Raw genomic sequence first — 27562 nt, forward strand, 5'->3', positions numbered from 1 at the left:
GTGCGAGACTGTCTAAAAATTTAAAAACGGGCAGAACTGACCATTCTCAATACAAGTTTCCCAACATGTCTAACTCCAGGGGAAAGTCACATGGTTCTCACCAGGGAAAGTGACCAGCATCTTTCACAGAAAACAACACAACAGAAGAGACTGTGGTGTGACTAGTGCATCGCTGGACACAGGGTGGCCGAGTGTGTGTGACGACTGGACAGGGCAGTGCCCTGAGGAGGTCTGGCTGGGCAAGCAGGCCCTTGACACTGGGGAGGGAGGCAGGCACCAAGTTCAAGGTCACTACATTCAAAGAGAGAAGAAAGACAGGTTTTTCATACAAGTTTGCTTTTATTTCCACGTTCAACCTGTGGAGAAAACCGGCCACAACCTGCACGGTGGGGGTATGAGGCATGGCGGCGCCCTCCCGGTGGGTCTCCGGGACACGTCCAGCACTGCCCACGATGGGGATGCAAATCCTTCAACGGAAACGCCGCTCAGCTGTGTACAGGCACCGTGGAAACATCACTGGGCGCAGAAGGTGCTGCCGGCGGCGTTGCTAAGAGTCTACGGAGCCAACACCAGTGGTTCCGACAGAAAACTCCAAACAAGAAAGAAGTGGGCCGGGCGCGGTGGCTCACGCCTGTAATCCCAGCACTTTGGGAGGCCGAGGCGGGCAGATTACGAGGTCAGGAGATTGAGACCATCCTCGCAAACACGGTGAAACCCCCCGTCTCTATTAAAAATACAAAAGATTAGCCGGGCGAGGTGGCGGGCAGCTGTAGTCCCAGCTACTCGGGAGGCTGAGGCAGGAGAATGGCGTGAACCTGGGAGGCAGAGCTTGCAGTGAGCTGAGATCCGGCCACTGCACTCCAGCCTGGGCGACAGAGTGAGACTCTGTCTCCGGAAGAAAAAAAAAAGAAAGAAGTGGAAGCGGGTGCCTTAAACACCCCACTGCAGACACCAGGGGCTGAAAGGCACAAAAATGTGTCGCAATGGCAGAATCCAGGCGCGATCACAGTCCAGAGCCAGAGAGCACGGGGAGGCGGCGGGAGTCACGCGGGCTTCCTGCAGGACGGCCTCAGCTCCACACACCACACATGGCTGCACTGCAACAGAGGAACCGCGGCTCATGCTCTGTCCTGCGGCTCATGCTCTGTCCTCCAGCTCAGTGCGGGAGCAGCGGGTGCAGTCTGTCCCCTGGACAGGCAAGCATGGCGGCCCTAAACAGCACCTCAAAATGCTGAGGGACCCCCTGAACATCGCCTTGGGGCTGACGTTAAGTCCCACAACAGGAGTTGCCCTGGCCACAGAGAGCCGAGCCCATATGCCACCCCTACTCGCTCATGGTCCCACCCTGAGGACAGCAACCAGGCCACCCTCAGGCATCCCACGGGCCTTCTGTCCCACACATGCCCGTGCTGTGAGGCGCAGAGGCCCCCAGGACTCAGGAGCTCCCGCACTCTGCTCCCCAGCCCCCGACTTGGAAGGCTCCTCTCAGAACTGCCAGAACCAGAGTTGCAGCTGCACACGCCAGCGTTTCTTTCTGGTGGACACACCGCGGCCATCACTAGCACAAGCCTCAGGAAATGGCCAGGCATGGCCACCCTCCCCTTCCTAGCACTTCCCAGCACCTGGCCACGGCTTCTCCCTCACCCAGCATGGCCTGAAAGGCATCATCTGCGATGCCGTCAGAGGGAGCAGTCGAGGCCACGTCGGCACCGACTCCACATTTCACACGAGGGTCAGCTAACCCTGGGCACACGATGCTGGGGCTTCACCTCTGCCTTAAAGAAGGTGCTTTCTCCGTGATGGGTAACAGAAGCAGCTGCGAGCAGCCAACGGGGACCCCGCCGCGCCCCCTGCAGACGCTCACCACAGCGCTCCCAGGTCACTCCTGGTTCCCGAGAGGGATGATTTCCTCCGTGACGAAGAACTCGATGGTCTCCTCTTCCCAGTCGTCCACGTTGCTGTCCAGCTCGTCAGTGTCCACACCTGAGGGGACAAAGGGCGCAGGTCACCCACGGGGGCACAAGCCGGGTGGCACCACCGAGGCCAGTGGGAAGAGCCCGGGAGTCCGCGTGCACCGGGGCCTGTGGGTGGCAGAAGGGCCAGCTCCTGGTGACTGAGGGATCTCTACGTTACCTCCTCGCAACTCCAGGCGCTCGTTTTTCTGCTCCATATAGAGCTCCTGGGCCATTTTTCGGTACTTCCGGAAGTCTTCCATCATGGTGCGCCTTCTCTCCACCAATTCCTATGCGTGAGGTTGGGGAAAGCCACAGAACTGGTAAGACACGTGCCTCCCCATCGCGAAGAGCCCACACCCAGGTGGACAGTGCCAGGATGACAGCATTTGGAGGTGCTCAAGCAGGAATGGCCGCTCCATTCGTTTTCACTCTTCCCCCAACACTGTCACCCGCCCACAAGGCAGCAGTGAGGTCGCAACTCCAGGCCCCCGCGCCAGCCCCAGTTCCCCACTGCATCCCTCCTAGGGGAGAAACAGAATCAGTGTCTTCCGGGCAGAAGCAACTCTGAGCACACACACAGCGCCGCCTGCAGCCCTGATGTGGGCCCGCTTTGCCGTGACGGCAGATGTCCCAGCACAGCCCTCCCTTTGGGGAACAAGGCTCACCTTTGAGGCTTTGGACTGGCTCAAACGATCCTTCTGTTCAAAGATCTTCGAGTATTTCTTCAGATCCTTTTTAATTTGCTGAAACAAAAGACCCACCACTCAGGATTTAACATTCAAAGCAAGAGCACAAACGCACTCTTCAGAGTTGCCGACATGACGTGACACCCAGGGTCATTTATAGAACAGCTTCCCAGGGGTGCTTGCGCCCGCTCCTTCATCCGTCTTTCCCGTTGAGACTTTCTTCCTGGGATTTAACCCTCCTCTTCGCTCTGACCTAAGACCATCCGCCTATTTTACCACAATTATGTAAACCCCAGACCAGCTGGTTCTATTCCCACCAGGACTTTTTAATGGCCCTGGTATCTTTTTATCTACCCTTCGGGTTCATGCAAAACTCCCCTAAACAAGATGAAGGCCTCAGGCTACTCTCCTAGAGCTGTTCTGTTCCCTTCAGCTCTCACTGCTCCTCAGGCTACTCTCCTAGAGCTGTTCTATCCCATTCAGTTCTCACTGCTCCTCAGGCTACTCTCCTAGAGCTGTTCTATCCCATTCACTTCTCACTGCTCCTGCATCTCTTCAAGGCATCCTTGCAAATGTCATGTTTCTATCCCCCACTCACCACCCTAACAATAACAGAAAAAACTGACTACTTTTCAACGCCACAATCGCCTCCAGTGCCCTGCAGTGGGGATGGGGGAATGCTGACCTTGATCTGCTCCTGGCTCAGGAGTGTGGGAGGCCGGGGCCGCCACAGCAGCTGGCAGAAGCGGTCCTTGTTGTTCTTCTGCAGGAGGCGGCCCTGGAAAGTCCACAGCCAGTACGCGTTGTCCACCTAGGCGAGGGCAGGGACACACCAGAACACAGAGGGATCAGCAGAGCCACAACTGTGACTGTGTCACTTGCTGCACAAGGTCCTGGGTATCGGGGACACGTGTGAAGGAAACAAAGCTCTGCCTGTGCAGAGCTGACAGCAGGGGAGGTGGGCAGTCAGTGAAGGACACCTCAATGAAGCAATCGACCCAGAGTGCAGGGCACAGAGCAGTTGCAGCAGCGCTCATCACAGCACAGGCTTGAGCATTCTTGCTGGCAACACGAACCCCATGCTGGATGTAAGCTAACTGCATCACCGAGCGCCGCTGCATCCCATGCCAGATGTAAGGTGTGCTGAACGCGGGACCGGATGTAAGCTAACTGCATCACTATGCACTGCCCACACAGCCCCGTGCTGGGTGGGAGCTGTGCTGAGCACTGTGCTGGGTGTGAACTGTGCTGGATGCAGGCTAACTGCATCACTACGCGCCGCCAGGTTCCGCTATCTTCACAGCAGGCCTCTCTCATGAAGGAGGATGCATTCACTGGCTCTTGGCATAGACATCTTGTTGCGGCCCGGCATTTTGGGAGCTAACTGTTTATACCTCAAGGGGAGTGGTCAACAACTTAAAAGGTCTCTCTTTTTTTTTTAAATGGGGCTAGGGTTTCGCTGTTGCTCAGGCTCGTCTCAAAACTCCTGGGCTCAAGTGATTCTTCTGCCTCTGCCTCCTAAAGTGCTGGGACGACCGGTGTGGGCCACTGTGCCTGGCCTAAGGTGATTTCAAGCGTCGAGGTGGGCCCCACCGAAGTGACATCTCAACGTATCTGAACACAGGCTGCCATCAACATATCCTGATTCCAAAGTGAAGATTTCTAACTCTAGACACTTGTAGTCATATTTGGGAAGTTGATACTCCTAAAAGTTCTGTATCTCATTAAACAAAATTACCCGAGTTTGGTCTCACAGGCTCTATTTGCATGGACTGGTTCAACTGTCAATACCTCCATCAATGTTTTACAAGTCATTAAATACTGCAAGTCCTCGACAAACTTAACCAGCAGTTTTGGAATAAGAGTTGTGGGCAACGCCGCAGCTGGACTCAACCAATGACCCTAAAGAGATCTTATTGTCTGCGGTTACGGAACTTTGTTCAGACTTCAAAGGAAATGACTCCGCTCTACAGAAAAACACTTGTGTATGACACATTCTCACTCCCTTTCAAGGGTCCCCAGGCCCAGGGTAAGACCCCCACCCGCCCTGCAACCATGAGCAGGAGCTGCTCCTGCACTCAGCGCCACCTCTTCTACAACCCAGAACCTCCTCCTCCTGCCACAAACACCAGCCAAGGCTTCTGTTAAACACAGAGGCTTGGTGCCCCTTCCCCGAGGTCCCAGGACAGCACCAGAGTCAGCAGCCAGCCGGCAATCCCTGCTTCTATCCAAAGCCAACGCTATGCCCCACGGGCCTGCACCTTATGGCTCCACCAGGACACAGAGGTGACGACGTAGCGTCCGGTGGGATCCCACTCGACGTCGGAAGCCATGTAGTGCTCTGCGATGTTCATGACTGTGCAGTCCGAAGTGTCCACAAACGCTAAGGCACCATTCATACTGCAGAGACAGACAGGACCGTCAGGCTTCACGGAGACGCATACCTCCTGGCATCCCACTCCTGAGAGGTGCTGCGGCATGGGGTCCCCAGGGAGCCAGCCTTGGCGTTAACATGGAAACAAGCATGGCAACAGCCTCCGGTGGCCACTGTGAGACGTACCAAGTCACAGATGCAGAGCGTGTGGTGAGTAGTACACACGTCTGCCATCACTATTATTTTTACTGGAAATGTTATCTGGGGCTTAAGTAAGCCGTCAAAAATACAGTAGCAAGCGTGGACAATGAAACAAGGGAGAGCAGCAACAAAAGGGTACTCTTTAAGCTGGAAGCTTCTCCACGATTTTGACACACTGCTGGAACACAGCTGAGACCAGCACATGACACAAACCACAGAGGTAAGGCAGCCTCACAGCTGTGTAACGAATACCCTTCCTGCTAGAAGACATGGGACTGAATCCCTGGGGGTGGTAACTGGATTGCTGGAAGGCACTTGTTTAACCACAAAGAACTACAACCCGCAGACGGGTCTGCCTGGTCACTTCACGAAAGTATCTGCGAGTGCTTATTTCTTCTTTTTTTTGAGACGGAGTCTCGCTCTGTCACCCAGGCTGGAGTGCAGTGGCGCGATCTCAGCTCACTGCAAGCTCTGCCTCCCGGGTTCACGCCATTCTCCCACCTCAGCCACTCAAGTAACTGGGACCACAGGCACTCGCCACCAAGCCTGGCTAATTTTTTGTATTTTTAGTAGAGATGGGGTTTCACCGTGTTAGCCAGGATGGTCTCGATCTCCTGCCCTCGTGATCCACCTGCCTCAGCCTCCCAAAGTGCTGGGATTACAGGCGTGAACCACCGCGCCCCGCACGAGCCCTTATTTCAATCTGTCCTGGCTTGGCCCAAGTCCTGGAGTGCCATGGGTCCACAAAGGTTCAATAAAGTCCCATCCACTGACACCGGGGTAACCCTTTCAGTGCACAATACTCCCTCTACCAAGAAGCTGGGTGCAGGCGCCTGAGGGGTCTCTACCACAGCAGGCAGAGTGCTGCTCACAAGGCAGACAGGCTCAGAGCACATACACCTACCTCCTCAGGCCCGCCAACACCACGAACTGCCCTTGGGGGCTCCAGAAGATGGTGTTTGCTTGCTGCTTGTCGAACATCTCTGAAAGGAAAGAGAGCGCCTATCACAAGCTGCGAGGGCTTCCACGGTGCTGGGGCAGCCAAGGTTGGAGGACTTGGCTGTAGCTCAAGCTGCCCCCGAGAGCAGAGCTAGTAATGCTGAACCACCTCGGAAAACAATTTTACAAAGTCCGTCGCTAAGTACCCTGAGTCATGATCCATACTTTAAACGGGAAAAAAAGAGAAGATACAACAGGGGTACTTCAAAACAAGACTCTTATTTCCTGAGGTAGCTGGACAAAGAATTCCCTTTATGGCAAATGTTCGCTGCTGCAGGGTCCCCAGCAGGGAGAAGACGTCAGAGATAAGTGACCCTGAAAGACCAAAGCCACTCTCCTAGCGACAAGGCGTCTTTGGATAAGCTATGCTTGTTGAAACTGACTAGTCATCACCTTTCCAGGTACCAACTCTTACTTCCAGGAGGGATCCCAGGCAGAGCCGCTGGAGCGGTGAGAAGGCCAGCTGGGGCTGGGCTCAAGTCCCCCTCAGAGCATATGCTCCCTGCGTCTCAGACAGAGCTAACAACCTGTGGCCTCTCTCTCCTCAGCCTGCGGTACATCCAAAAAAAGAGGTGTGGGGCAGGCTGATGTGGGGAGAAGGGGAGGAGACGGGGCAGGGCAGTGCACCCCAGCAGGGGCAGGGGTCTCAGACTTGTACAAACGAAAACCCCAACAGCCACGGGAATGGGACGGAGCCCACATGGTGGCCACAGAGTCCATGCCAAACTTCAGGACAGGCATGCCACACTACCTGTTTGGAAGGTACAAGGTGCCTCTGCTTGTCTATGTTTCATGACCTAGAAGACTTACACAAGTCTCTGGACAGTCTGCAACTGCCCGTATGTTTGTATCAACCGGAATTAATGAAACAGCCAATTGTGATCCACTGCCAACTGAGGGCTCCACGCACCCTGCCAACCTCTAGCAAAGTGAAAACTAAACTCCTCACAGAATCATCCTGCGAAAGGTGTGGCCAGGAGATTCCAACTCCTTCCAAGTACAGGGCCAAACCCATGGCTCTGCAGGAGGGCACCTGGCAGCCAGAGTCCTGTGGGTGAGGAACACAGCCCATCACCACCTCCCAGCTGCCACACAAACACACACCATGCCTGTGAAGCAACAAGCAATGGCTCATTCAATCCCCACGGGCACTGGGCTCTATGCTGAGCAGAGACCCCACGATGAAGTGAGGAGCTGAGGGCACAGGCTGCAGCTACCATGAGACGGGAGAGCGTCCCCGCACCACTGTGAGGAGCGAGCCCCAGGTGGGTGCAGTGTGGCGCCCCTGGAACCAGGTGCACGGGGGCAGGGCACAGCCATGTGCAACAGCTCTGCACACCCTAGTCAGAGGTGCCCGACTCAGACTGGGGACTGGCAGGAGCATGGCCACAGGAAATGACCCTGAGCACAGGGACAATAGCTATAGCCAGAAGGGAAAAAGCTTCACTCCAGACAATGGCAGAGAATGGAAGCCTTGGAAATACTTGCTTAAACGTGAGGGCCCAACGGGGCTCAGAGAAGCACCCCACAAGGAGGCAGCACCTCCAGGCCATCGCTCACTTCATCAGCCAAGCCCACAACGCCCCACTCACAGGTGAGTCCCAGCCTGCCCAACAGTGGTCCTAGGCCAGTCAAATGCTCACTGCTGGGCAGAAACTGAGTCATCATCCATGTTGACCTGTTTAGAAGAGGAAAGGGACCAGGCTACTTACTGATGAGTTCAATTTTCCCGTTGTTTTTGACGTGGTAGAAAGACACAGATATCCGCGGAGCCTCTCCGTGCAACACGGCAAACTTACTTCCATTTGGTTCCCAGGCAAAGGCTATGATGGTTTCTAAAACCGACAAAATAGACCACTCCCTTTTTGGTCAACTCAGAACACAATGCTCTTGATCAGTTAAAATGTTCACTACTCGACCACAGAGAAATATCCCCCAATGTTTAAAAGTTCATTAAAAGAACCAGAGAGCAAGCAACAGCAGGGAAGGTACACATTCCTGGAGTTTCAGAGACAGCTGCTTCCACTCGTGTGGAGTGACCTACGTGAAACTGCTCTCTCCCTGAGCGGGACACCGGGACCCCCACGGCAGGACGCCCACACGGGACCGCAGGAGCCTGACGTGGGCAGCTGTGGATGCCACTTCCCTCGCACCCAGTGTGGCACCTACAGTGGGATCCTCACTTCCACTCTCCTACCTGGAAAGGTGGCCAGGTTTCACGTTTTCTCACCTCTCTATTTTTGTCCTTCCTTCCTCCTCTTTTTCATGGCAAAACAAAAAGCCAAACCAGAACACAGGCTCAATCTCTTTGTTCTTTTTTTTAGACAGGGTCTTGCTCTGTCACCCAGGCTGGAGTGCAGGGGCGCAATCTCAGATCACTGCAACCCCTGCTCCTGGGCTCAAGTGATCCTCCCACTTCAGTGTCTGGAACAGCTGGGACTACCGCTGTGCACCACGCCTGGCTAATTTTTTAATTTTTTTTGTACAGAGAGGGTCTCACTACATTGGCCAGGCTCTAAACACATTCTGTGACCTGGAAATGGCTACTCATGGTGCGGGCTCACAGTCCTGACTCCACTGCTCAGACAATCCCTCGCATGGAAGTGTTAAAAGCCAAGAGTAAAACCGCACAGAGGTCCCATTCACCTCAAAGTGACTAAAATACAACTTGCCTTTCATTTCGACCACATCCACAGGTACCTGTTTCTCCCTCATTCGGAAAATTTCAAAATTTGTGACAACACCCTGTTTAAAAAAAAGGGGGAAAGGGTGACATTCTGGACAGTGAAAATATGAGACAAAGGTTTAAATCAAAAGTCAACTTCACAACGAAAGATTCAGTGTGCACGCTTGGTTCACACACACGAGCATCTGCAGTGATGAAAGAAACAGCCCTCAGGATGGAAGACGGTTCAGTAGGAGGGTAACTGCCCGCACCACGTCTACCGGCAGCCACTGGACATGCACGAAGTAACTCTGACCCAGATCCCACCTCCAGGAGCTGCCCTGCTCGCCACACTCAGCACAAACAGTCCCAGGGTCCTCACTGCAGCCTGCGGACCAGGATCCCGAGGGCCATAAAGGCGCACCAATAGGGCTGGTTAGACCATTTCAGACAGTGGGGTGTCCTGTAGCCATAACCTTCAAGAAGTCCTGCCCTACTCCAGGAGTCTAAGGGGAAACTGTCCTGATGTCCATCAACAAAGGAAGGAGGCCAAGAAACGTGGTCCACCAGACAAGAGATTACTGTTCAGACTCAGCACCGTGGACCAGCCATGGGAACACTGAGCTACGTGAAGGAGATCAGACACAGAAGGCGGCATACTATCCAATTCCAGCTGTGTGTCCAGAATAGGGAAATCGCTGACATTCGTGATGCCAGGAGCTGGGCAGAGAAGCTGCTAATAGGCATGGTGTTTCTTTGTAAGGTGATGAAAACATTTCTTATCTTTTATCTTTTAAAAATTATTTAAGGCCAGGTGCGGTGGCTCAAGCCTGTAATCCCAGCACTTTGGGAGGCCGAGACGTGTGGATCACGAGGTCAGGAGATCGAGACCATCCTGGCTAACACGGTGAAACCCCGTCTCTACTAAAAAATACAAAAAACTAGCCAGGCGAGGTGGCGGGCGCCTGTAGTCCCAGCTACTCGGGAGGCTGAGGCAGGAGAATGGCGTGAAACCGGGAGGCGGAGCTTGCAGTGAGCTGAGATCCGGCCACTGCACTCCAGCCTGGGCAAGAGAGCTAGACTCCGTCTCAAAAAAAAAAAAAAAATTATTTGTAGAGATGGGGTCTCCCTGTGTTGCCCACGCTGGTCTGAAACTCCTAGCCTCAAGCTATCTTCCCTACCACCCTGGGGAGCCACCACACCCAGCCGATGAAAACCTTCTGAAATGAGCAGTGGTGGCTGCACAACTCTGAACACACGAAAAGCCACTGAACCAGTTCGCCACTCTAAAGGGGTGTTTTACGGCATGTGAATTACATATCAACTAAAACTTTTTTAACACAAAAGAAAGAGGAGGCCGGGTGTGGTGGCTCAAGCCTGTAATCCCAGCACTTTGGGAGGCCGAGACGCGCGGATCACGAGGTCAGGAGATCGAAATCATCCTGGCTAACACAGTGAAACCCCGTCTCTACTAAAAAATACGAAAAACTAGCTGGGTGAGGTGGCGGGCGCCTGTAGTCCCAGCTACTCGGGAGGCTGAGGCAGGAGAATGGCGTAAAACCCGGGAGGCGGAGCTTGCAGTGAGCTGAGATCCGGCCACTGCACTCCAGCCCGGACAAAAGAGCAAGACTCCGTCTCAAAGAAAAAAAAAAAAAAAAAAAAAAAGAAAGAGGAATACTTACATTAGAGGGAAAACTCAGGAATTTTTTTTTTTTTTGAGACAGTCTGGCTCTGTCGCCAGGCTGGAGTGCAGTGGAGCAATCTCTCAGCTCACTGCGACCTCTGGCCCCTGGGTTCAAGCAATTCTCCTGCCTCAGCCTCCCGAGTAGCTGGGACTACAGACGCGCGCCACCATGCCCAGCTAATTATTGCACTTTTAGTAGAGACGGGGTTGCACCATGTGTGCCAGAATGGTCTCAATCTCTTGACCTCGTGATCTGCCCACCTCGGCCTCCCAAAATACTGCGATTACAGGCATGGGCCACTACACTTGGCCAACTCAGGCAATATTTTTGATAAAATAAATATTAAATGATCAACCACCAAAAAAAAAAAAAAAAATCTGAGTATACTACTTTCTGTGCTTAGAAAGACAATAGTATTCTCAGCTGGGCACAATGGCTCACGCCTGTAATCCCAGCCCTCTGGGTGGCCGAAGTGGGTGGACCTGAGGTCAGGAGTTCAAGACCAGCCTGGCCAATATGAGGAAACCCTGTCTCTACTAAAAATACAAAAATTAGCTGGGCCTGGTGGCGGACGCCTGTAGTCCTAGCTACTTGGGAGGCTGAGGCAAGAGAATTGCTTGAGCCCAGGAGGTGGAGGCTGCAGTGAGCCGAAATCGCGCCACTGCACTACAGCCTGGTGACAGCGAGACTCCGTCTCAAACAAAACAAAACAAAATCCATTAACAACCTCCAAACAATACGGTGGCCACTTCAGAGCTCAGGATAAGGAATCGCCAGTTCCCGAGGGAATCTACATACCTGGGTGCCTTTTGGAGTCCTATCTACTTTCACACACAAGTAGTCTCCGTTCTTCTGCCAGTGGAGCTTGCAATCCACCACGTTGAACAGGTTCCTCACGCGGATCTCTTGCCTGGTAGGGAGCTGCATCAGGGTTACCCTGGCTGGAATATCTTTGTCTTCAGGCACCCAGAAAGCGATTATGTTACCACCAGGAGACCAAGAAAAGTCTCTGCACAACAGGAAAATAAAACGCTAAAGCAAAGGCCAAGTGATGAAACTGAAAAGCAGAAGAAAATAAAACAACTCATTTGCTATAGAGAAGCTCAATGCTGTCGTAACTGACGCTGAGCACTCCCGCCGCGCAGCTTCACAGGTCCTCGTCAGGACCCTGGGGCACTACCGCGCTCACTGTGACAGGGAATGAATGCAGACAGAGTATTAGCAACCCCACCATCACGCACAGACTCATAGGGACTCCAGCTGCGCTCTGTCAGCCCACTCTTAAGACACTGCACACTGCTGCTTTGACGCAAGTAAGTTGTAGGCTGGTGGATCTGGCTATTATGTCATCTGAAGATTAATTAAGGTGCAAATGGGGAAAACGGCAAATCAAGTATAATGAATGAACAAGAAAAAGGGCAACTCCCTCCACTGTATCAACCTCTCTACAGAAGGTCTAAGGTTCCTTAGAACCGCTGCTGTAAGAACGGTTTCTGAGCTCACCTACATGAAAAACAGCTCTATACACACTACGTGCTATTTTGCATTTACTGAGAACCAGCGTCCTAGTCTTTTCATTTTATAAGCCATAATTTTGCCCAAGAATGTAAAAATGAAAGAAGAAACGTCAGTGTCCTTGGATTGCTGGTAGTTCACTGCTGTAATACTGACCAGTACCAAGTTTTCCGATAAACAAAAATGTGCCCATTCTGTGATGGTGAAAATGAGCTGAAGGCTCCCCAAACTCTGCCTCAGACAGAAGAGCAACAGGAAAACCTTTCGCCTAAGCAGAGTCCCCTCTCTTCCTTAAGGCTGGAAACTCCCCCCGTTTCTAGGTCAAAGACGAGGTAAATGGAAGGAAGCCGACTCAAGGCTCTGGCCTTGAAGATTCATTTCTGGGCACAGGAAAGGGGTCACTGAAGTGGTGCCTCGAGGGTGGTGGGCCCAGCATTGAGCAGCCTTGCCCATCGACCCAAGCCTCCATCCTGGCATCCAGAACAAACTCACCTTAGGCTGGCCGCGGTGGCTCATACCTGTAATCCCTGCACTTTGGGAGGCTGAGGCAGGTAGGCGGATCACTTGAGGTCAGGAGTTCGAGACCAGCCTGGCCAACATGGTGAAACCCCGTCTCTTCTAAAACACACAAAAAATTAGTCAGGTGTGGTGGTGGTGCGCCTGTTAATTCCAGCTACTCGGGAGGCTGAAGCACCAGAATCGTTTGAACCTAGGAGGCGAAGCTTGCAGTCGGCCGAGATCGCACCACTATACTCCAGCCTGGGCAACAAAGCAAGACTGCATCTCAAAAAAGATTTACAAATGGCCGGGTGTGGTGGCTCATGCCTGTAATCCTAGCACTTTGGGAGGCTGAGGCGGGCGGATCACTTGAGGTCAGGAGTTCCAAGACCAGCTTGGCCAACACAGTGAAACCCCAACACAGTGAAACTGTCTCTACGAAAAATACAAAAATTAGCTAGGCATGGTGGTGGACACCTGCAGTCCCAGCTACTCGGGAGGCTGAGGCAGAAGAATCACCTGAACCCAGGAGGTGGAGGCTGCAGTGAGTGGAGATCATACCACTGCACTCCAGCCTAGGTGACGGAGCAAGACTGTCTCTTTAACAACAAAAAAAAGCTGAGTGCTAAAGGAGAGACAGCAAATAAAGGAAACCAACTGCAATGGACCATGTCTGTGTCCTCCGAATTCACAGGGTGAAATTCTAACCCCCTGGGTGATGGCATGGGGTGGGGCCTTTTGAGGGTGGCAGGTCCTGAGGGTGAAGCCCTCGGGAATGAGATGACAGCTTTTACGGAAGAGGCCCCAGAGGCCTTCTTCAGGGAAGGCTGGACTGAGGGGCATGAGGATGGTGGTGGGCCCTCACCAGACGGTCTGCAGGCACCCTGACCTCGGGTTCCCAAGCTCCAAAACTGGGAGAAAGAAATCTCTGCTGCTGTCGTAAGCCACCCTGCCTATGGTATTGTGTTAAGCAGCCTGAACACACGAAGAAACCAAATTGATAAGAATACTCACTTTATCCCAGAGATCTTCAAACTCTTCTTGTCCAAAAGACCCATAGACTGCCCAAAAAAAAGGAAGGCTGAAGTTGAGTCAAATCATGTCAGTGTCTCAGAAACACACTTAACTTTTTACAAAATGAAACCAGAGTCTGATGTGAGTTTACCTAAAGGGCAGCACACACAGAGGATGACAATGAACCCACCCACCCACCCGCCACTGAGAACTGCAGTTCTGAAGCCCACTGCATTAATGCCCATCCAGGACCTCCCACGGCTGCACCAAGGGGGCAGGAGTAACTGAAGAGCTCTGCCCAAAGCAAGGTTAGTTAAAAAGGCACGGGAGACAAGACTTTCCTACGCATCTGTGAAACCTCCTCCTCCTCTTCTAGCACAAATACGGAAAAGCACCACACCCCAGGTACAAGCAAGGATGGGACGCGGCGTTTTCCATCACCGGGACCACTTACAGGAGTTTCATAGATGCTAAGCGTATCCAGGGTCATTCTGGCAAAGAATTTGCCATCGTGGCTCCACCTAAGAAGAAGAAACAGAAGTGCCAAGGTATTCCAATGAAAAAACAAAGGCTACAGAGCTCATTACAATGGTCTACTTACTTAAAAATAGGCCAATGGGCTGAGCTCTCACAGTGAAAACCTCTCTTCTTGTGCCCCGTAAGGATGTCCCAGATGATTATGGCCTGAGGGTCATCCTGCGTGTCCATCAGGGGGCTAAAGGTCACCAGGTACCTAGAAGAGAGGGGCCCCACTGTATGCTATCCTCCTCTCACGAGAGGATCACAGTCTGTCTGTGCGGCCAGAACACGCGGTCAGAACTCGTGGAATCAACTCTCTCCCCTAACCCCACACTGCCCGGCCCCAAGAGTTCCAAGCAGAAGAGGGATGCAGCAGCGCTTCTTCATTCTGGTGTCAATACACTGCAGACACTCTGGTTTCTCCAAGATCAGCACAGAAAGATCTCACAGCCCCACACAAAAGGCTGCTGAGTGATCTAGAGGGAGGTGCAGTGTGGAATTCTATCTTTACTCACGTTTCATTAAGACTAACAAGGTAAAAAAATACGGCTGGGCGCAGTGGCTCACACCTGTAATCCCAGCACTTTGGGGGGCAGAGGCAGGCAGATCACCCAAGCTCAGGAGTTCAAGACAAGCTTGGCCAACCATGGCCAACATGGTGAAACCCTGTCTCTACTAAAAATACAAAAATTAGCCAGGCATGGTGGCAGGCACTTGTAATCCCAGCTGCTCAGGCGGCTGAGACAGGAGAATAGCTTGAACCCGGGAGGTGGAGGTTGCAGTGAACCGATACTGTGCCATTACACTCCAGTCTGGGCAACGAGTGAAACTCAGTCTCAAAAAAAAAAAAAAAAAAAGTCCCATCCAGTTTGAAAGCCAGCACAGGTCTGATGGGAAACTTCAGAGGCTGGGGGCTCCTCTCAGCCATGATTTACCTGACTGCTGGTTTGTCTGGAGCTACTGCACCTGCTCACTCAGTTCACACAAAGTGTGTAACAGACGGTCCCTTACAACACCAGAGGGGAAGGCAGACACAACCCGTGAGGGCGAAAACAGAGTGGTCCCAGCTCGTCCTCACACTGCCTTCCACAACTGCCCCTTTCCCTAGCAGAGCTCCAACAGCCGGATTAGCTAGATCAAAAACCACGGCTCAGCCAGGTGCAGTGGCTCACACCTATAATCCCAGCACTCTGGGAGGTCAAGGCAGGAGGATCACTTGGCCCCAGGGGTTCAAGACCACCCTGTGCAACAAAGTGAGACACCCCATCTCTACAAAAAAATAAACAAAATTAGCCATATGTCATGATGTGTGCCTGTAGTCCCAGCTACTCAGGAGGCTGAGGGGGGAGGACCGCCTGACCCTGGGAGGCTGGGGTTGCAATGAGCCTGCAATGGGGCCACTGGGTGGCGCCAAGCCTGGGTGACAGAGGCAGGAAAATTTATCTGTAAAACATGTGACCTTAGACTAGATCCTGAACTGCAGGAAAATAAATATTATACAGAACATTATTAGATCAAGTAATAAAATCAGAATATGGCAATACATTAAAGTATTCAATAAATGTTAAATCCCTGAAGTCAGCACCCGCACTGTGGTCGTGGTAACAAAATCCTATTTCTAGGAATACACATTCGGGGCTGAAGGGACATGTTACTTCCAATTACTCCCAAATGGCTCAGGAAAAAATATCTGTATAGGAGATGACGACGTAAATGCAACCGAATGTGAGATCTCAGTAAAAAGCATACTAGCGTTCTCCTTACTCCTGTATTTTTCTACTAAGTTTGAAATGCTGCAAAATGAAAGACCACCTGTAGAAGGCTGGCATGGGGTGAAAAGCAAAGACTCCAACAGCCGGATTAGCTAGATCACCTTTTTTCTAGCAGCTTACCTTTCACAAGGTGAGAAGTCAATGAGCTGAACCCCTTGGTGGCTGAATCTCTGAATTTGCTTGAATTTCTCTCCCCCCCATAGAGCAATGCCTCTTTGATGAAAGGTAGCCAGATAGGTGCCCTTAGGAGACCAACGCACATATGTCTCTGTCCATCTCTGCAGAAAAAGGCAGTGCCAACATTAATACAACAAAATGGCAAACACAAACACTCCTCCTACAATGAATCTATTCTGCAAACTCTTTCTTTCTTTTTTCTGAGATGGAGTCTCGCTGTCTCCCAGGCTGGAGCACAGTGGCGCGATCTCGGCTCACTGCAAGCTCCGCCTCCCAGGTTCACGCCACTCTCCTGCCTCAACCTCCAGAGCAGCTGGGACTGCAGGCGCCCGCCATCACACCCGGCTAATTTTTTGTATTTTTAGTAGAGACGGGGTTTCACCGTGTTAGCCAGGATGGTCTCGATCTCCTGACCTCGTGATCCGCCCGCCTCAGCCTCCCAAGTGCTGGGATTACAGGCGTGAGCCACCTCGCCTGGCCTATTCTACAAACTCTTAACTGAAATACACAAAGCCTGTTCACTTCTCAGGATTTACTTTAAAGCTGGAAGAGGAATAAAAGTTGTTTTCAGAAAGTAATCTCAAAGAAAACATAACATCACCTGCTCTCCCAGTTTTCTGATAGAAACAAAGTTCCACTTTGTTAAGAAAATACGGGAGAGGTGAGTCCCCGCCCCTAGCGGCAGCAGCAAATACACACCGCTCTTTCTTCAATTGAGACGGGGTCTTTTACGTCATTCCAGAATATGGAAGTGCGGTCTCCACTCTCAAAAATCACGCTGTACTGATCTCTGCATTCTGCCTCTTCAAGCCAGTAACGTAAGTTCCCCTTAAAAAACAAAAAAAAAGACAAGGAATATAACATTTCATTAATTTAAATTAAACACTCATTCACAACTATTGCTCTTAAAGATATGACAAATTCAGTCCATACCTTAACTCCCAAGTCACACTCTAACCTCAAGTCAAGACACCATCCAACATTTCTTCTCTTTTTTTTGAGACAGGGTCTCGCTCTGTTGCTCAGGCTGGAGTCCAGGGGCGCAATCATAGCTCACGGCAGCCTCAACCTCCCAGCTCACGTGATCCTCCCACCTGAGCCTCCCAAGTGTTAGGAAAACAGGTGAATGCCAGGCCCAGCTAATTTACGTTATTTATTTACTTTTTGTAGAGGGGGGGTCTCACTTTGTTGTCCAGGCTGGTCTTGAATTCCTGGGCTTAAGCCATCCTCCCACCTCAGCCTCCCTAAGTGCTGAGATTACAGGTGTGAGCCACCACACACAGCAGCATTTCTTTAAACCGCTGAGATGCAGGTTTCAGGCCACTCACCAGGTCTTTGAAAGGCTGTTTCTCTGGAATATCCCACTCGTCACTGATGGTCATATACCTGGAGGAGAAAGGAGACTGCTGAGCCCCACGTCCTGATGACTAGAAAGAGCACCCGTGGGGGTCCAGCATGGCCCTTCTGTGCTCTGGCCTGCCCACGCCAAGGGCTGTGACTGGCATAACGGAGAGGGGTGCTGCAGGCCAGAAGCATGGGGCAGGGCTATGAAATGGCCCTGCGGCAGCCTGACCAGAAAGGACATGAACAACCTGACAGGCACCAGCACCCACTGAGAAGCACCAAGCCACGCACACACAGCTGCTCACTCGCACGTCAACGTCTACTTCCTTGTGGCCAAGTCTGAACTCACTTGTCAAAATCTGTGAAGAGGTTGACCCGGAACGTGTGCTGCTTGTCAAGCTTGTAGCCGTCGGCGTTCTTCACAGCATCCACGGCGTGGGCCGGGGACGCGTACTCCAGGAAAATATACCTGAGCGAGAGAGGGCCGTTGGCACCCGCGCGCACTGTAAGGCTAGGCAGGTACGCGCTGCCTGCCCCACTCCTCTCAATGGACAAGCCCTCCGTGCCAGGAGTATCTGTGCTGCTCTTCCTGCCTCGAACCTAAGGCAGTCACACGGGGGACAGATCCACAGCCAGGGAGTTCCTAAGTGAGGGAAACCCTAACCAGAAGATCCAAAGTCTCCAGTTTTGTTATCATAAATTACAGAAAAGTTAATCAAAAAGTCCATTATTTTTACTGTGGCGATGGTTTCATGTACACATCAAAATTTATTAAATTATATACTTCAAAACGATGCAGATTTATTGTATATCAATTATCTCCAGAGCTGTTTTAAAAAAAATCTTGGCCAGGTGCAATGGCTCACACTTGCAATCCCAGCACTTTGGGAAGCGAAAGCGGACAGATCACTTGAGGTCAGGAATTGGAGACCAGCCTGGCCAACATGGCAAAACCCTTCTCTATTAAAAATACAAAAATTAGCCAAGCATGGTGGTGCACGCCTGTAATCCCAGCTACTTGGAGGCTGGGGCAGGAGAACTGCTTAAACCTGGGAAGTGGAGGTTGCAGTGAGCCAAGATCACGCCACTGCCCTCCAGCCTGGGCAACACAGTGAGACTCTGTCTCAGGGAAAAAAAAAAAACAAAAAGGCCGGGCGCGGTGGCTCAAGCCTGTAATCCCAGCACTTTGGGAGGCCAAGACGGGTGGATCACGAGGTCAGGAGATCGAGACCATCCTGGCGAACACGGTGAAACCCGTCTCTACTAAAAAATATAAAAAACTAGCCTGGTGAGGTGGCGGACGCCTGTAGTCCCAGCTACCCGGGAGGCTGAACCAGGAGAACGGCGTGAACCTGGGAGGCAGAGCTTGCAGTGAGCTGAGATCCGGCCACTGCACTCCAGCCTGGGCGACAGAGTGAGACTCTGTCTCAAAAAAATAAATAAATAAAAATAAAAAAATTAAAAAGTCTAGGCCGGGCACGGAGGCTCACGCCTGTAATCCTAGCACTTTGGGAGGCTGAGGCAGGTGGGTCACGAGGTCAGGAGATCAAGACCATCCTGGCTAACACGGTGAAATCTCGTCTCTACTAAAAATACAAAAAAAATCAGCCAGGCGTGGTGGTGGGCACCTGTACTCCCACCTACTTGGGAGGCTGAGGCAGAATGGCATGAACTCGGGAGGCGGAGCTTGCAGTGAGCCGAGATCACGCCACTGCACTCCAGCCTGGGTGACAGAGTAAGACTCTGTCTCAAAAGAAAAAAAAAAAAAAAAAAAAAAGGCCGGGCGCGGTGGCTCAAACCTATATCCCAGCACTTTGGGAGGCCGAGACGGGCGGATCACGAGGTCAGGAGATCGAGACCATCCTGGTTAATACGGTGAAACCCCACATCTACTAAAAAAAAAAAAAAAAAAAAAACTAGCCGGGCGTGGTGGTGGCCACCTGTAGTCCCAGCTACTCGGAGGCTGAGGCAGGAGAATGGCGTAAACGCGGAAGGTGGAGCTTGCAGTGAGCGGAGATCTGGCCCCTGCACTCCAGCCTGGGCGATAAAGTGAGACTCTGTCTCAAAAAAAAAAAAACAAAAAAAGGTCTAATATTGTGTATCACAGGCAAGACTAGAAAGGACCTCAGAGAATGTTTCACTGTAACATGAGTAACTGAGGGTCAAGAGGCCATCCCTCAACTGACTGCCCAACACAGAAAATGCAGCAGCATTACCTGCATTTGATAATTTTTCTAGAAACTAAAACTATTCTAGTTAGTTTTTACTTCACTTATTTATTTTAGAGGCAGATGTCTTGTTCTGTCACCCAGGCTGGAGTGCAGCTACGTTATCATAGCTCACTGCAGCCTCCAACTCCTGGCCTCAGGCTTTAAGAGTGTTGGGAGTTAAGGCGTAAGCCACGATGCTGGTCTATTCTAGGTAATTTTAAAAAACTTTAAAACCTTAACTTAAACTTTATCATCTTCTCATTCACTGCTCTGGAGAGCTTCCAGTTGAGGGCGGCCTGAAGAAGTGAACGGCCTACATGCCTGGGTGAGGCAGGAGCTGTGTTTGCAGGGAGCTCCTGCAACACTCCCTCATCACGACGTGCCAGACACAGATGAGACTTCTCCAACAGGAGAACACTCACCCTTTAGTCTTCCCATCCTCTTCAGGATAAAAATCATTTGTGATTTTCCCAAACTTGGAAAAGATCTTGTGGATGACATTTTTGAGCTTCTCAAGTCGGTCAGGTCCCACCTGAGGGACATTGTCCACTACAATCACCGAATCGATTCCGTCCGCTTCCTGGGGCCGGTCTTTGAGGACATCTCCCAGTAATTCTGAACCAGAGAGAGATTTTTCAAATGATCATTTTTACCAAGAAAAATATTAATACATTAACTAAGCACACTAAACAAGTCTCCAAGAAGAGGCAATGAATCGTCTAAATGCTTTCACTATGAGCAAAAGAAATCCCAACCCTGGCTTGGTTCAGATTTTAAACACAAGCGCGGCGGGGACTGGAACGCTCCCCTCTCCCTTTGATGGAAATGTAGTCAAGATAGGTCAATTAAGTTCTGGCAATAACCAAAGACTACAAGAGAATAACAACAAAAAGCTTTTAACAATGCAAAATGCAAATGAAGACGACAATCTAAAGAATATCCATTATTACAGCTTCCAGAGCTCCCTAGGTTTTGAAACGTTTCTAGCAACGTCCAGGCAGAATCCCATCCCAATGTCAGTGAAAACTGACTTTTTACAGAAGATTTCAGCAAACAAGTAAATATTTAAATGCTCAATCTATTTACAGCACATTTGTGTTGTGAATACAAATTACTAGAAATTATTCAAGGAGGAACCTCTTTCGAGTGAATTGGGATGAAAGTAGTAAACTCTTCTCCCACCTCCTGTTCCCAGTGATTTTCATGTTTTCAGGCCGTGAACTGGATGGCCATTCACAAGTGAATCAAGAAAAAAAAAACAAAGAGGAAGCACGCCTGGGGTGAGCTTCCCCACCTCTCTCCACTGCAAACAGCCCATCACCGGCACCTTTGTCCAGAACAACTCCTTGCCCAATATTCCTTATGTTAAAAAGCTCCAAGGATAAACAGCTGAACTGCAGGAGACAAGGAAATAACAAAGTGTTTTTCCTACTCACACAACACTCAACACAACACTTCTGACACCAGATGTGGGGCCCACATCAAGCAGTTTTCCAGGGGCTGCCATCTGGGTGTCCTCAACTTAATCCAATTCAGACACTATCTACCGTGAATCAGCACCAGATCCCACAGGCTGGAGGCTCAGTCCCAAAGACTGGCGGCTATTTCAGACGGCAATCGCAAGTAGTGGGCTGTCACCTCCAGTTCTGACCAACAGACTACAAAGCAGAGCTCCCACTACCCCCCGCTTCTTGGGTTCCATTAATTTGCTACAGCAGCTTACAGAATTCAGGAAGCTAAGCTTGCCAGCTTATTATAACGGACATTACAGAGCATACAGACGAAGAGGCAGATGGAGGAGAAGCGCAGAGCCTCCCTGTGCTCTCCAGGCCGCCACCCTGCAGGAGCCTCCACCTGTCCCGCTACGTGGAGCCCCCGGAACCTGGTCCTTTTTGGTTTCTAGGAAGATCTCATTACATAGGTGTACATTAATGACATCACTGAGCACTGGTGATCAACTCAACTTTCAGCCCTCTTCCTTCTGGAGGGCAGGGGGAGACCTAAAAGTTCTCGCCCTCTAATCACATGGTTGGTTTCCTGGCAAGGAGCCCCAGCCATCAATCATCTTACCTGTCTACAAAAAGACACTAACAGGAGGCCGGGCGCAGTGGCTCAAGCCTGTAATCCCAGCACTTTGGGAGGCCGAGACGGGCGGATCACGAGGTCAGGAGATCGAGACCATCCTGGCTAACATGGTGAAATCCCGTCTCTACTAAAAATACAAAAAACTAGCCGGGCGAGGTGGCGGGCGCCTGTAGTCCCAGCTACTCGGGAGGCTGAGGCAGAAGAACGGCGTGAACCCGGGAGGCGGAGCTTGCAGTGAGCCGAGATTGCGCCACCGCACTCCAGTATGGGCGACAGAGCGAGACTCCGCCTCAAAAAAAAAAACAAAAAGACACTTATCACTTTGGAGATTCCAAGCGTTTAGACGTTGTGTGCCAAGAACCAGGGCAGAGCCCAAATACACATTTCTTATTATATCACAAACAGCCTTTTAGAAAAACACTATCAGGGCAGAGACCTGCACTTAAACTAGGAGACTGGAGAATATACAAGTTCCTGAAACAGCTTTTTTTTTTTTTTTTTTTTAGGAGACAGGTGTTGTTATGCTCCCCGGGCTAGCCTCGAACTTCTGGGCTCTAGCAAACCTCCTGCCTCAGCCTCCCAAGTAGGAAGGACTACAGGTGGGAGCTGCCATGCCCACAGAATTTAAGTAACAGTATTTTTTTCTTAGTGGTACGTGAAGCTGTCCTCAATGTGATGAAATGCCTTGCAGGGCGTTTGGAAAGCATCACAGTCAGAATTTAGGACAGGGCCAAGCTTAGTGGCTCACACCTGTAATTCCAGCATTTTGGGAGGCCAAGGCAGGCAGATTACCTGAGGCCAGGAGTTCAAGACCAGCCTGGCCAACATGGTGAAACCCTGTCCCTAATCAAAATACAAAAAAAAGGCCGGGCGCGGTGGCTCAAGCCTGTAATCCAGCACTTTGGGAGGCCGAGACAGGCAGATCACAAGGTCAGGAGATCAAGACCGTCTTGGCTAACACAGTGAAATCCCGTCTCTACTAAAAAAATACAAAAAAACTAGCTAGGCGCGGTGGCGTGCGCCTGTAGTCCCAGCTACTCGGGAGGCTGAGGCAGAAGAATGGCGAAAACCCGGGAGGCGGAGCTTGCAGAGCTGAGATCCGGCCACTGCACTCCAGCCTGGGCGACAGAGTGAGACTCCGTCTCAAAAAAAAAAACAAAAAAAAAGATCCAAGCATGGTGGTGGGCGCCTGTAATTCCAGCTACTTGAGAGGCTGAGACAGGAGAATTGCTTGAACCCGGGAGATGGAGGTTGCAGTGAGCCAAGATTGCGCCACTGCACTCCAGCCTGGGCGACAGAGTGAGATTCCATCTCGAAACATAATAATAATTTCAACATACTAAATGTGCAGATGTCAGAAAATATTCTTCGCTTTATTTATTCTCAAAAGTTGTCCGAGCATGGTGGCTCACTCCAGCCTGGGCGACAGAGCAAGACTCCGTCTCAAAAAAAAAAACACCCACCAAAAAAAAACCACTTTCAGAAATATTGAAAATTAACCAGGCATGGTGGCTCACGCCTCTAATCCCAGCACTTTGGGAAGCTGAGGAAGGCAAAACACTTGAGGCCAGGAGTTCGAGACCAGCCTGGCCAACATGGTGAAACCCTATCCCTACTAAAAATACAAAATTAGCCAGGAGTGGTGATGGGTGCCTATAATCCCAGCAACTCGGGAGGTTGACGCAGGAAAATCGCTTGAACTGGGGAGGCAGAGGCTGCGGTGAGCCACTGTACTCCAGCCTGGGCAACAGAGTGTGAGACTCCATCTCAAGAAAAAAAAAAAAAAGGAAATATTGAAAATGCTACCTTAAAAAATAATCTCCATTTTATTTTCAAAGATGCTAAAATTGAGAGGAACAAGAGATTTAAAAAAAAAAAAAAAAGGGCCAGGCGTGGTGGCTCAAGCCTGTAATCCCAGCACTTTGGGAGGCTGAGGCGGGCGGATCACAAGGTCAGGAGATCGAGACCATCCTGGCTAACACGGTGAAACCCCGTCTCTACTAAAAAATACAAAAAACTAGCCGGGCGAGGTGGCAGGCGCCTGTAGTCCCAGCTACTCGGGAGGCTGAGGCAGGAGACTGGCGTGAACCCGGGAGGCGGAGCTTGCAGTGAGCTGAGATCTGGCCAGTGCACTCCAGCTTGGGTGACAGAACGAGACTCCGTCTCAAAAAAAAGGGAAAAAGGCAGTTGCCAGTCACTGCAGTGCCGGACACCCTGCTATGGAAACTAGTCAAATCCCGGGGTAACTTCTAAAGCACTTACCATACAATTAAATGGCCTGACAAGCCTGATCTGAATTTATAAGGCTTGCCATAAAAAGCTTAGCTTTTACACACACTGCGTACTCCTTCCCACAAGCTCAAAGCGTCTAGTCTAGGGGAACCAGCCCACACCTAGGAAGGAAACAAATGAAGTAACTACACCATGAAGACACATCGCCTTGATCACTCTCGGCCCAAGCATCGGTGACACGTGGCTCACAGATTCCCAACCTGTCTCCAGGAAAAAAAGAAGAGAACAATTCTCAACACTAAATAGCAAACAGAAAGAATAGCTAATAATGCAAAAAAGACATTTAGAGTTAAAATCCTGATCAGCTGAAACATTAAACTGAAAGGATGATTACAGTTTGAGATGCTAATCTGCACCAAAAAAATAAGAAGGCAAGACAGGGACTCCGGGCCACCTTTGGTCTGCTCCTTGGAAGACTCGGCCCTTCTGGAAAGAACTGACACACTCATATACTATCTTGCACACTGACCCTGAAGGGCAGCTCTTCTCATAATGCACACAACCCACCTGCGTTACCACAACCAGGCGGGCCATGACAAAGCCTGCTTGCTGAGCCTTAGTCCTCAGGACCAGATGCCTCACCTGTCACTCTGGCCAACACTGCACCTTCAGGGCCACGTGGGCCCCCTGAGGACCCATAGTCATCACCCAGTCTGGCCAACCTTGTGGTCATATTAGCATCCTCTAACTCTTCCCAATTCCAGAAATAACTTACATATTAGAAATCTGTGAATTCGATGGGCTCAAATAATACTTTTTAAAAAATAGCAGAATATCCAAGGGCTCAAAATAATCATTAAACCAAAAGTTTTGATTTTAAACTATAACAACAATGTAAGTGTTAGAAAGAACACTGTTCTGAGCAGGAGAGTCTGGTGAGCCACGCAGAGCGGACCCACTGCGAATTCTCAGCAGCCTACTCCACCTTCAGGGACACGTTTCCTCAGGACTGAGGGGTGCAGACTAGATGTTCCCAAAGTCTTCATTAGTTTGTGGTGTTCTTCCTGCTTTTCACGCTAAAATGTCTTCTATGAAAAAAAAAACGTATAATATAATAATGGCCACAGTAACTGACAGCCTTTTTATTTTTTAATTTTTCACTTTTTGAGACAGGGTCTCACTCTGTCACCCAGGCTGGAGTGCAGTGGTGGGATCTTGGCTGACTGCAACCTCCACTCCTGGGTTCAGGCTGTTCTCGTGCCTCAGCCTCCCAAGTACTGGAGACTACAGGTGTGCACCACCACACCTGGCTGATTTTTGTATTTCTGATAGCCTTTTAAAAAAACGTTTCAATTATAAGTTGGCAACTCCACGTTATTCCCTAAATTGTCTTGGTGTATATCTGGCTACGTCAGCAAGGGTATTTTTATTTTTCTCACTCCAGTATTAACTTAGCCAATCCGCAGAGGCTGATCTGTTTCTCAACTTAAAGGCTTAAGAGGGCTAAAAACAAAAGAAAAACAAATGAGACCAGCTCTCATCAGAAGTCACTTTAGGAAAAGAGCTCTCTGAGGCAGGAAGCCGAAATATGCCTGTAAACCCAATCAAGGTTGAGATGAAGGCAAAGCAGGCTGTTATCAACAATATTAAAACCTGGAAAAATAACTCGCCTTACAGGTTTAGCAGAGGGGATAAAGGAGAACTAACTGGAATTTGACAGGGTCTGCCTGTACCACTAGGAATGTCTCTGGAGATGGACAATTGTGCGGGGCAGGAGGACAAAATCACCGGCTCTGCGACAACTTGTTCTCCGATCCAGACCTTGGGAGGTGACTGGTTAGCTTGGACATGCAGACCCGCAAACTTGACACCGGGTCTTCGGTTTTTGCCGTAACCCCAGCTGCTACACTCACAGCACACCCAGCCAAAACAGAGTACCCCGTGTGCCCTCTCCCACTCTCTCAGATTTCTGGTTGTCATGCAAATCCCCGGCTCCTGAAGTTAGCTCCATCCTGTCCCCCTTTTTAGGAAAGAAAAGGGGAGGCGCTAGGGTCTCAGAACGCCTCTAGGGCACTCGGGAACCCCTCCCTCGGTGGCTTCCCAGGAGTACACGGACACCCTCGCTGGAACTTCTGCACGAACCAGTGGCACAGCCCGAGGACATCTCCCACCTCCGGAACCTCAGCCACGCTCCCCCGCCGCTCGCCAGCCCAGCCCCGGGCGCCCTCACCTTCCTCGCTCACGTCGTCCACGAAGTCCTCGGGGTCGCTGAAGGAGGGCTCGTCCGCGTCGCCGTTCTCCAGCGCCCGGGGCTCGGCCTCGGCCGCGCTGCCCTCGTTTCCTCCCGCGTCCTCGGACGCCGCCTGGGCCCGGCTGTCGGCGCGCTCGTCCCGAGCCTGCTCTCCTGGGGCCTCGCCCTGTGCCGGGACAGGGGGCTCAGCGTGCGACCCAGGCGGCTCCTCCGCTGCCGGCGGCGAGAGCGACTCGGACGGGCCGGAGGCCGCCTCTACCTCGGCCGCCGGCTCGGTCCTCACCTCCGGCTCCGGCCCGGCCTCCGCGACCCCCACCTCCTCACTAGAGGCCTCTGTCCCCGCCGCCTCCGGAGCGCCGGGCCCCGCGGGCCGCAGCAGTCCCTCGTCTGGCGGCGGCTCGGCGGCCGGCTGCTGCTGGCCGGGCTCGGCGCGCTCCTCGGCCGCCTCGGGCACCACCACGTTCTCCGCGTCCTGCATGGGCCCGACACTACCTACTCGCAGGGGTCCGCGGCCGCCGCGCTTCCGACTCTCCCAGGCCGCACCGCGCGCCGCGCCGGCTACAGCTCAGCCATGTGCGTGCGACGGGGAGGCCGTACCAAGGCCGCGGGGCGGGGGGTGTACCCAGGCCCTGGAGCCTCACGACGACCCTGAGAGGACTCGCATCCGCAAGCCGCGTCCGCAAATCACCAAACGGACATTCTTGTGACAAGAAAGTGCTTAATTCCATTCAACAAGGTTGTTTCTGTCCATCAATAAATTCATGGGCGCATTGGCCACCCCACGTGTAGCAGCGGATGGTTCCGTCCAACATGGCTGCCTCCCCCTTTCCTCTCCCGTCGGACGCTGCGGGGCGGGACTGAACTATTTGTGACGCCTAAGGCGGGGACCAGAAATGATTTTAGTATCCAGAATGTGATGAAAATGTCCTCTAGCTCAACAGTTACTATCATGGAAGAGTGGAGGCTCGACAGGCGATTGCTCAGGGCGTCTCAGCCTTTCGCTAGGCAAACCGTTTAGCTTACGTTACTAAAGTCCCCCCTGTCGGTGTCTGACACTTGGACTCGCCTACTGACGGGGCAAAAGGACAGACGACTCCAAAAAACAGAAAAGGAATTCGGGGCGAGCCAGAGGCGGCCCACACGACTAGAAGGACGACTGCCTAGCGCGATACAAAAATGTATGCGAGTTGCTTTAATCGCTTACCCCCAGTCCTTCCCTAGCGGCCGTCACCGCCTGTTTCCCCCCATCCGGGCGTTCACAGTGTTTCGGTCCACGCGAGGCCACCGCCCTCCGCGCGGGAGAGCGCGGGTCACGTGCGGGCGGGGGCGGGTCCTCGCCGCGTGGGGCGCGAGCCTCATTCCGGAGCGGTTCGCGCTGGG

At 51.7% G+C, this 27562-nt stretch overlaps 1 protein-coding gene across 3 annotated transcripts; it reads right to left on the reverse strand.

The window, feature by feature from the left end:
- Nucleotides 1-791: 791 nt before the first annotated feature.
- EIF3B (eukaryotic translation initiation factor 3 subunit B) lies at nucleotides 792-27290 on the reverse strand. 3 transcript variants are annotated; one of them, XM_033193951.1, is made up of 20 exons: nucleotides 26466-27290; nucleotides 26162-26348; nucleotides 20037-20229; nucleotides 17754-17873; nucleotides 17389-17446; nucleotides 16760-16888; nucleotides 16004-16161; nucleotides 14194-14325; nucleotides 14047-14113; nucleotides 13593-13639; nucleotides 11364-11574; nucleotides 8888-8960; nucleotides 7928-8050; nucleotides 6121-6199; nucleotides 4903-5041; nucleotides 3327-3452; nucleotides 2621-2698; nucleotides 2134-2242; nucleotides 1865-1983; nucleotides 792-1097 (listed from the first exon to the last, which is right to left on the reverse strand). In XM_033193951.1, exons 1-19 carry the CDS (start codon nucleotides 26658-26660, stop codon nucleotides 1880-1882), a joined length of 2328 nt encoding a protein of 775 aa, XP_033049842.1. In that variant the 5' UTR covers nucleotides 26661-27290; the 3' UTR covers nucleotides 792-1097; nucleotides 1865-1879. The 3 variants fall into 3 exon arrangements, with proteins under 3 accessions (XP_033049842.1, XP_033049841.1, XP_033049840.1); XM_033193950.1 differs by having other exon boundaries at nucleotides 792-1092; nucleotides 26162-27290; XM_033193949.1 differs by having other exon boundaries at nucleotides 26162-27289.
- Nucleotides 27291-27562: the final 272 nt, after the last annotated feature.

This window comes from Trachypithecus francoisi, unplaced genomic scaffold (assembly GCF_009764315.1).
Source record: "Trachypithecus francoisi isolate TF-2019V2 unplaced genomic scaffold, Tfra_2.0 Lachesis_group4, whole genome shotgun sequence".
In the NCBI taxonomy this organism is placed as follows: Eukaryota; Metazoa; Chordata; class Mammalia; order Primates; family Cercopithecidae; genus Trachypithecus; species Trachypithecus francoisi.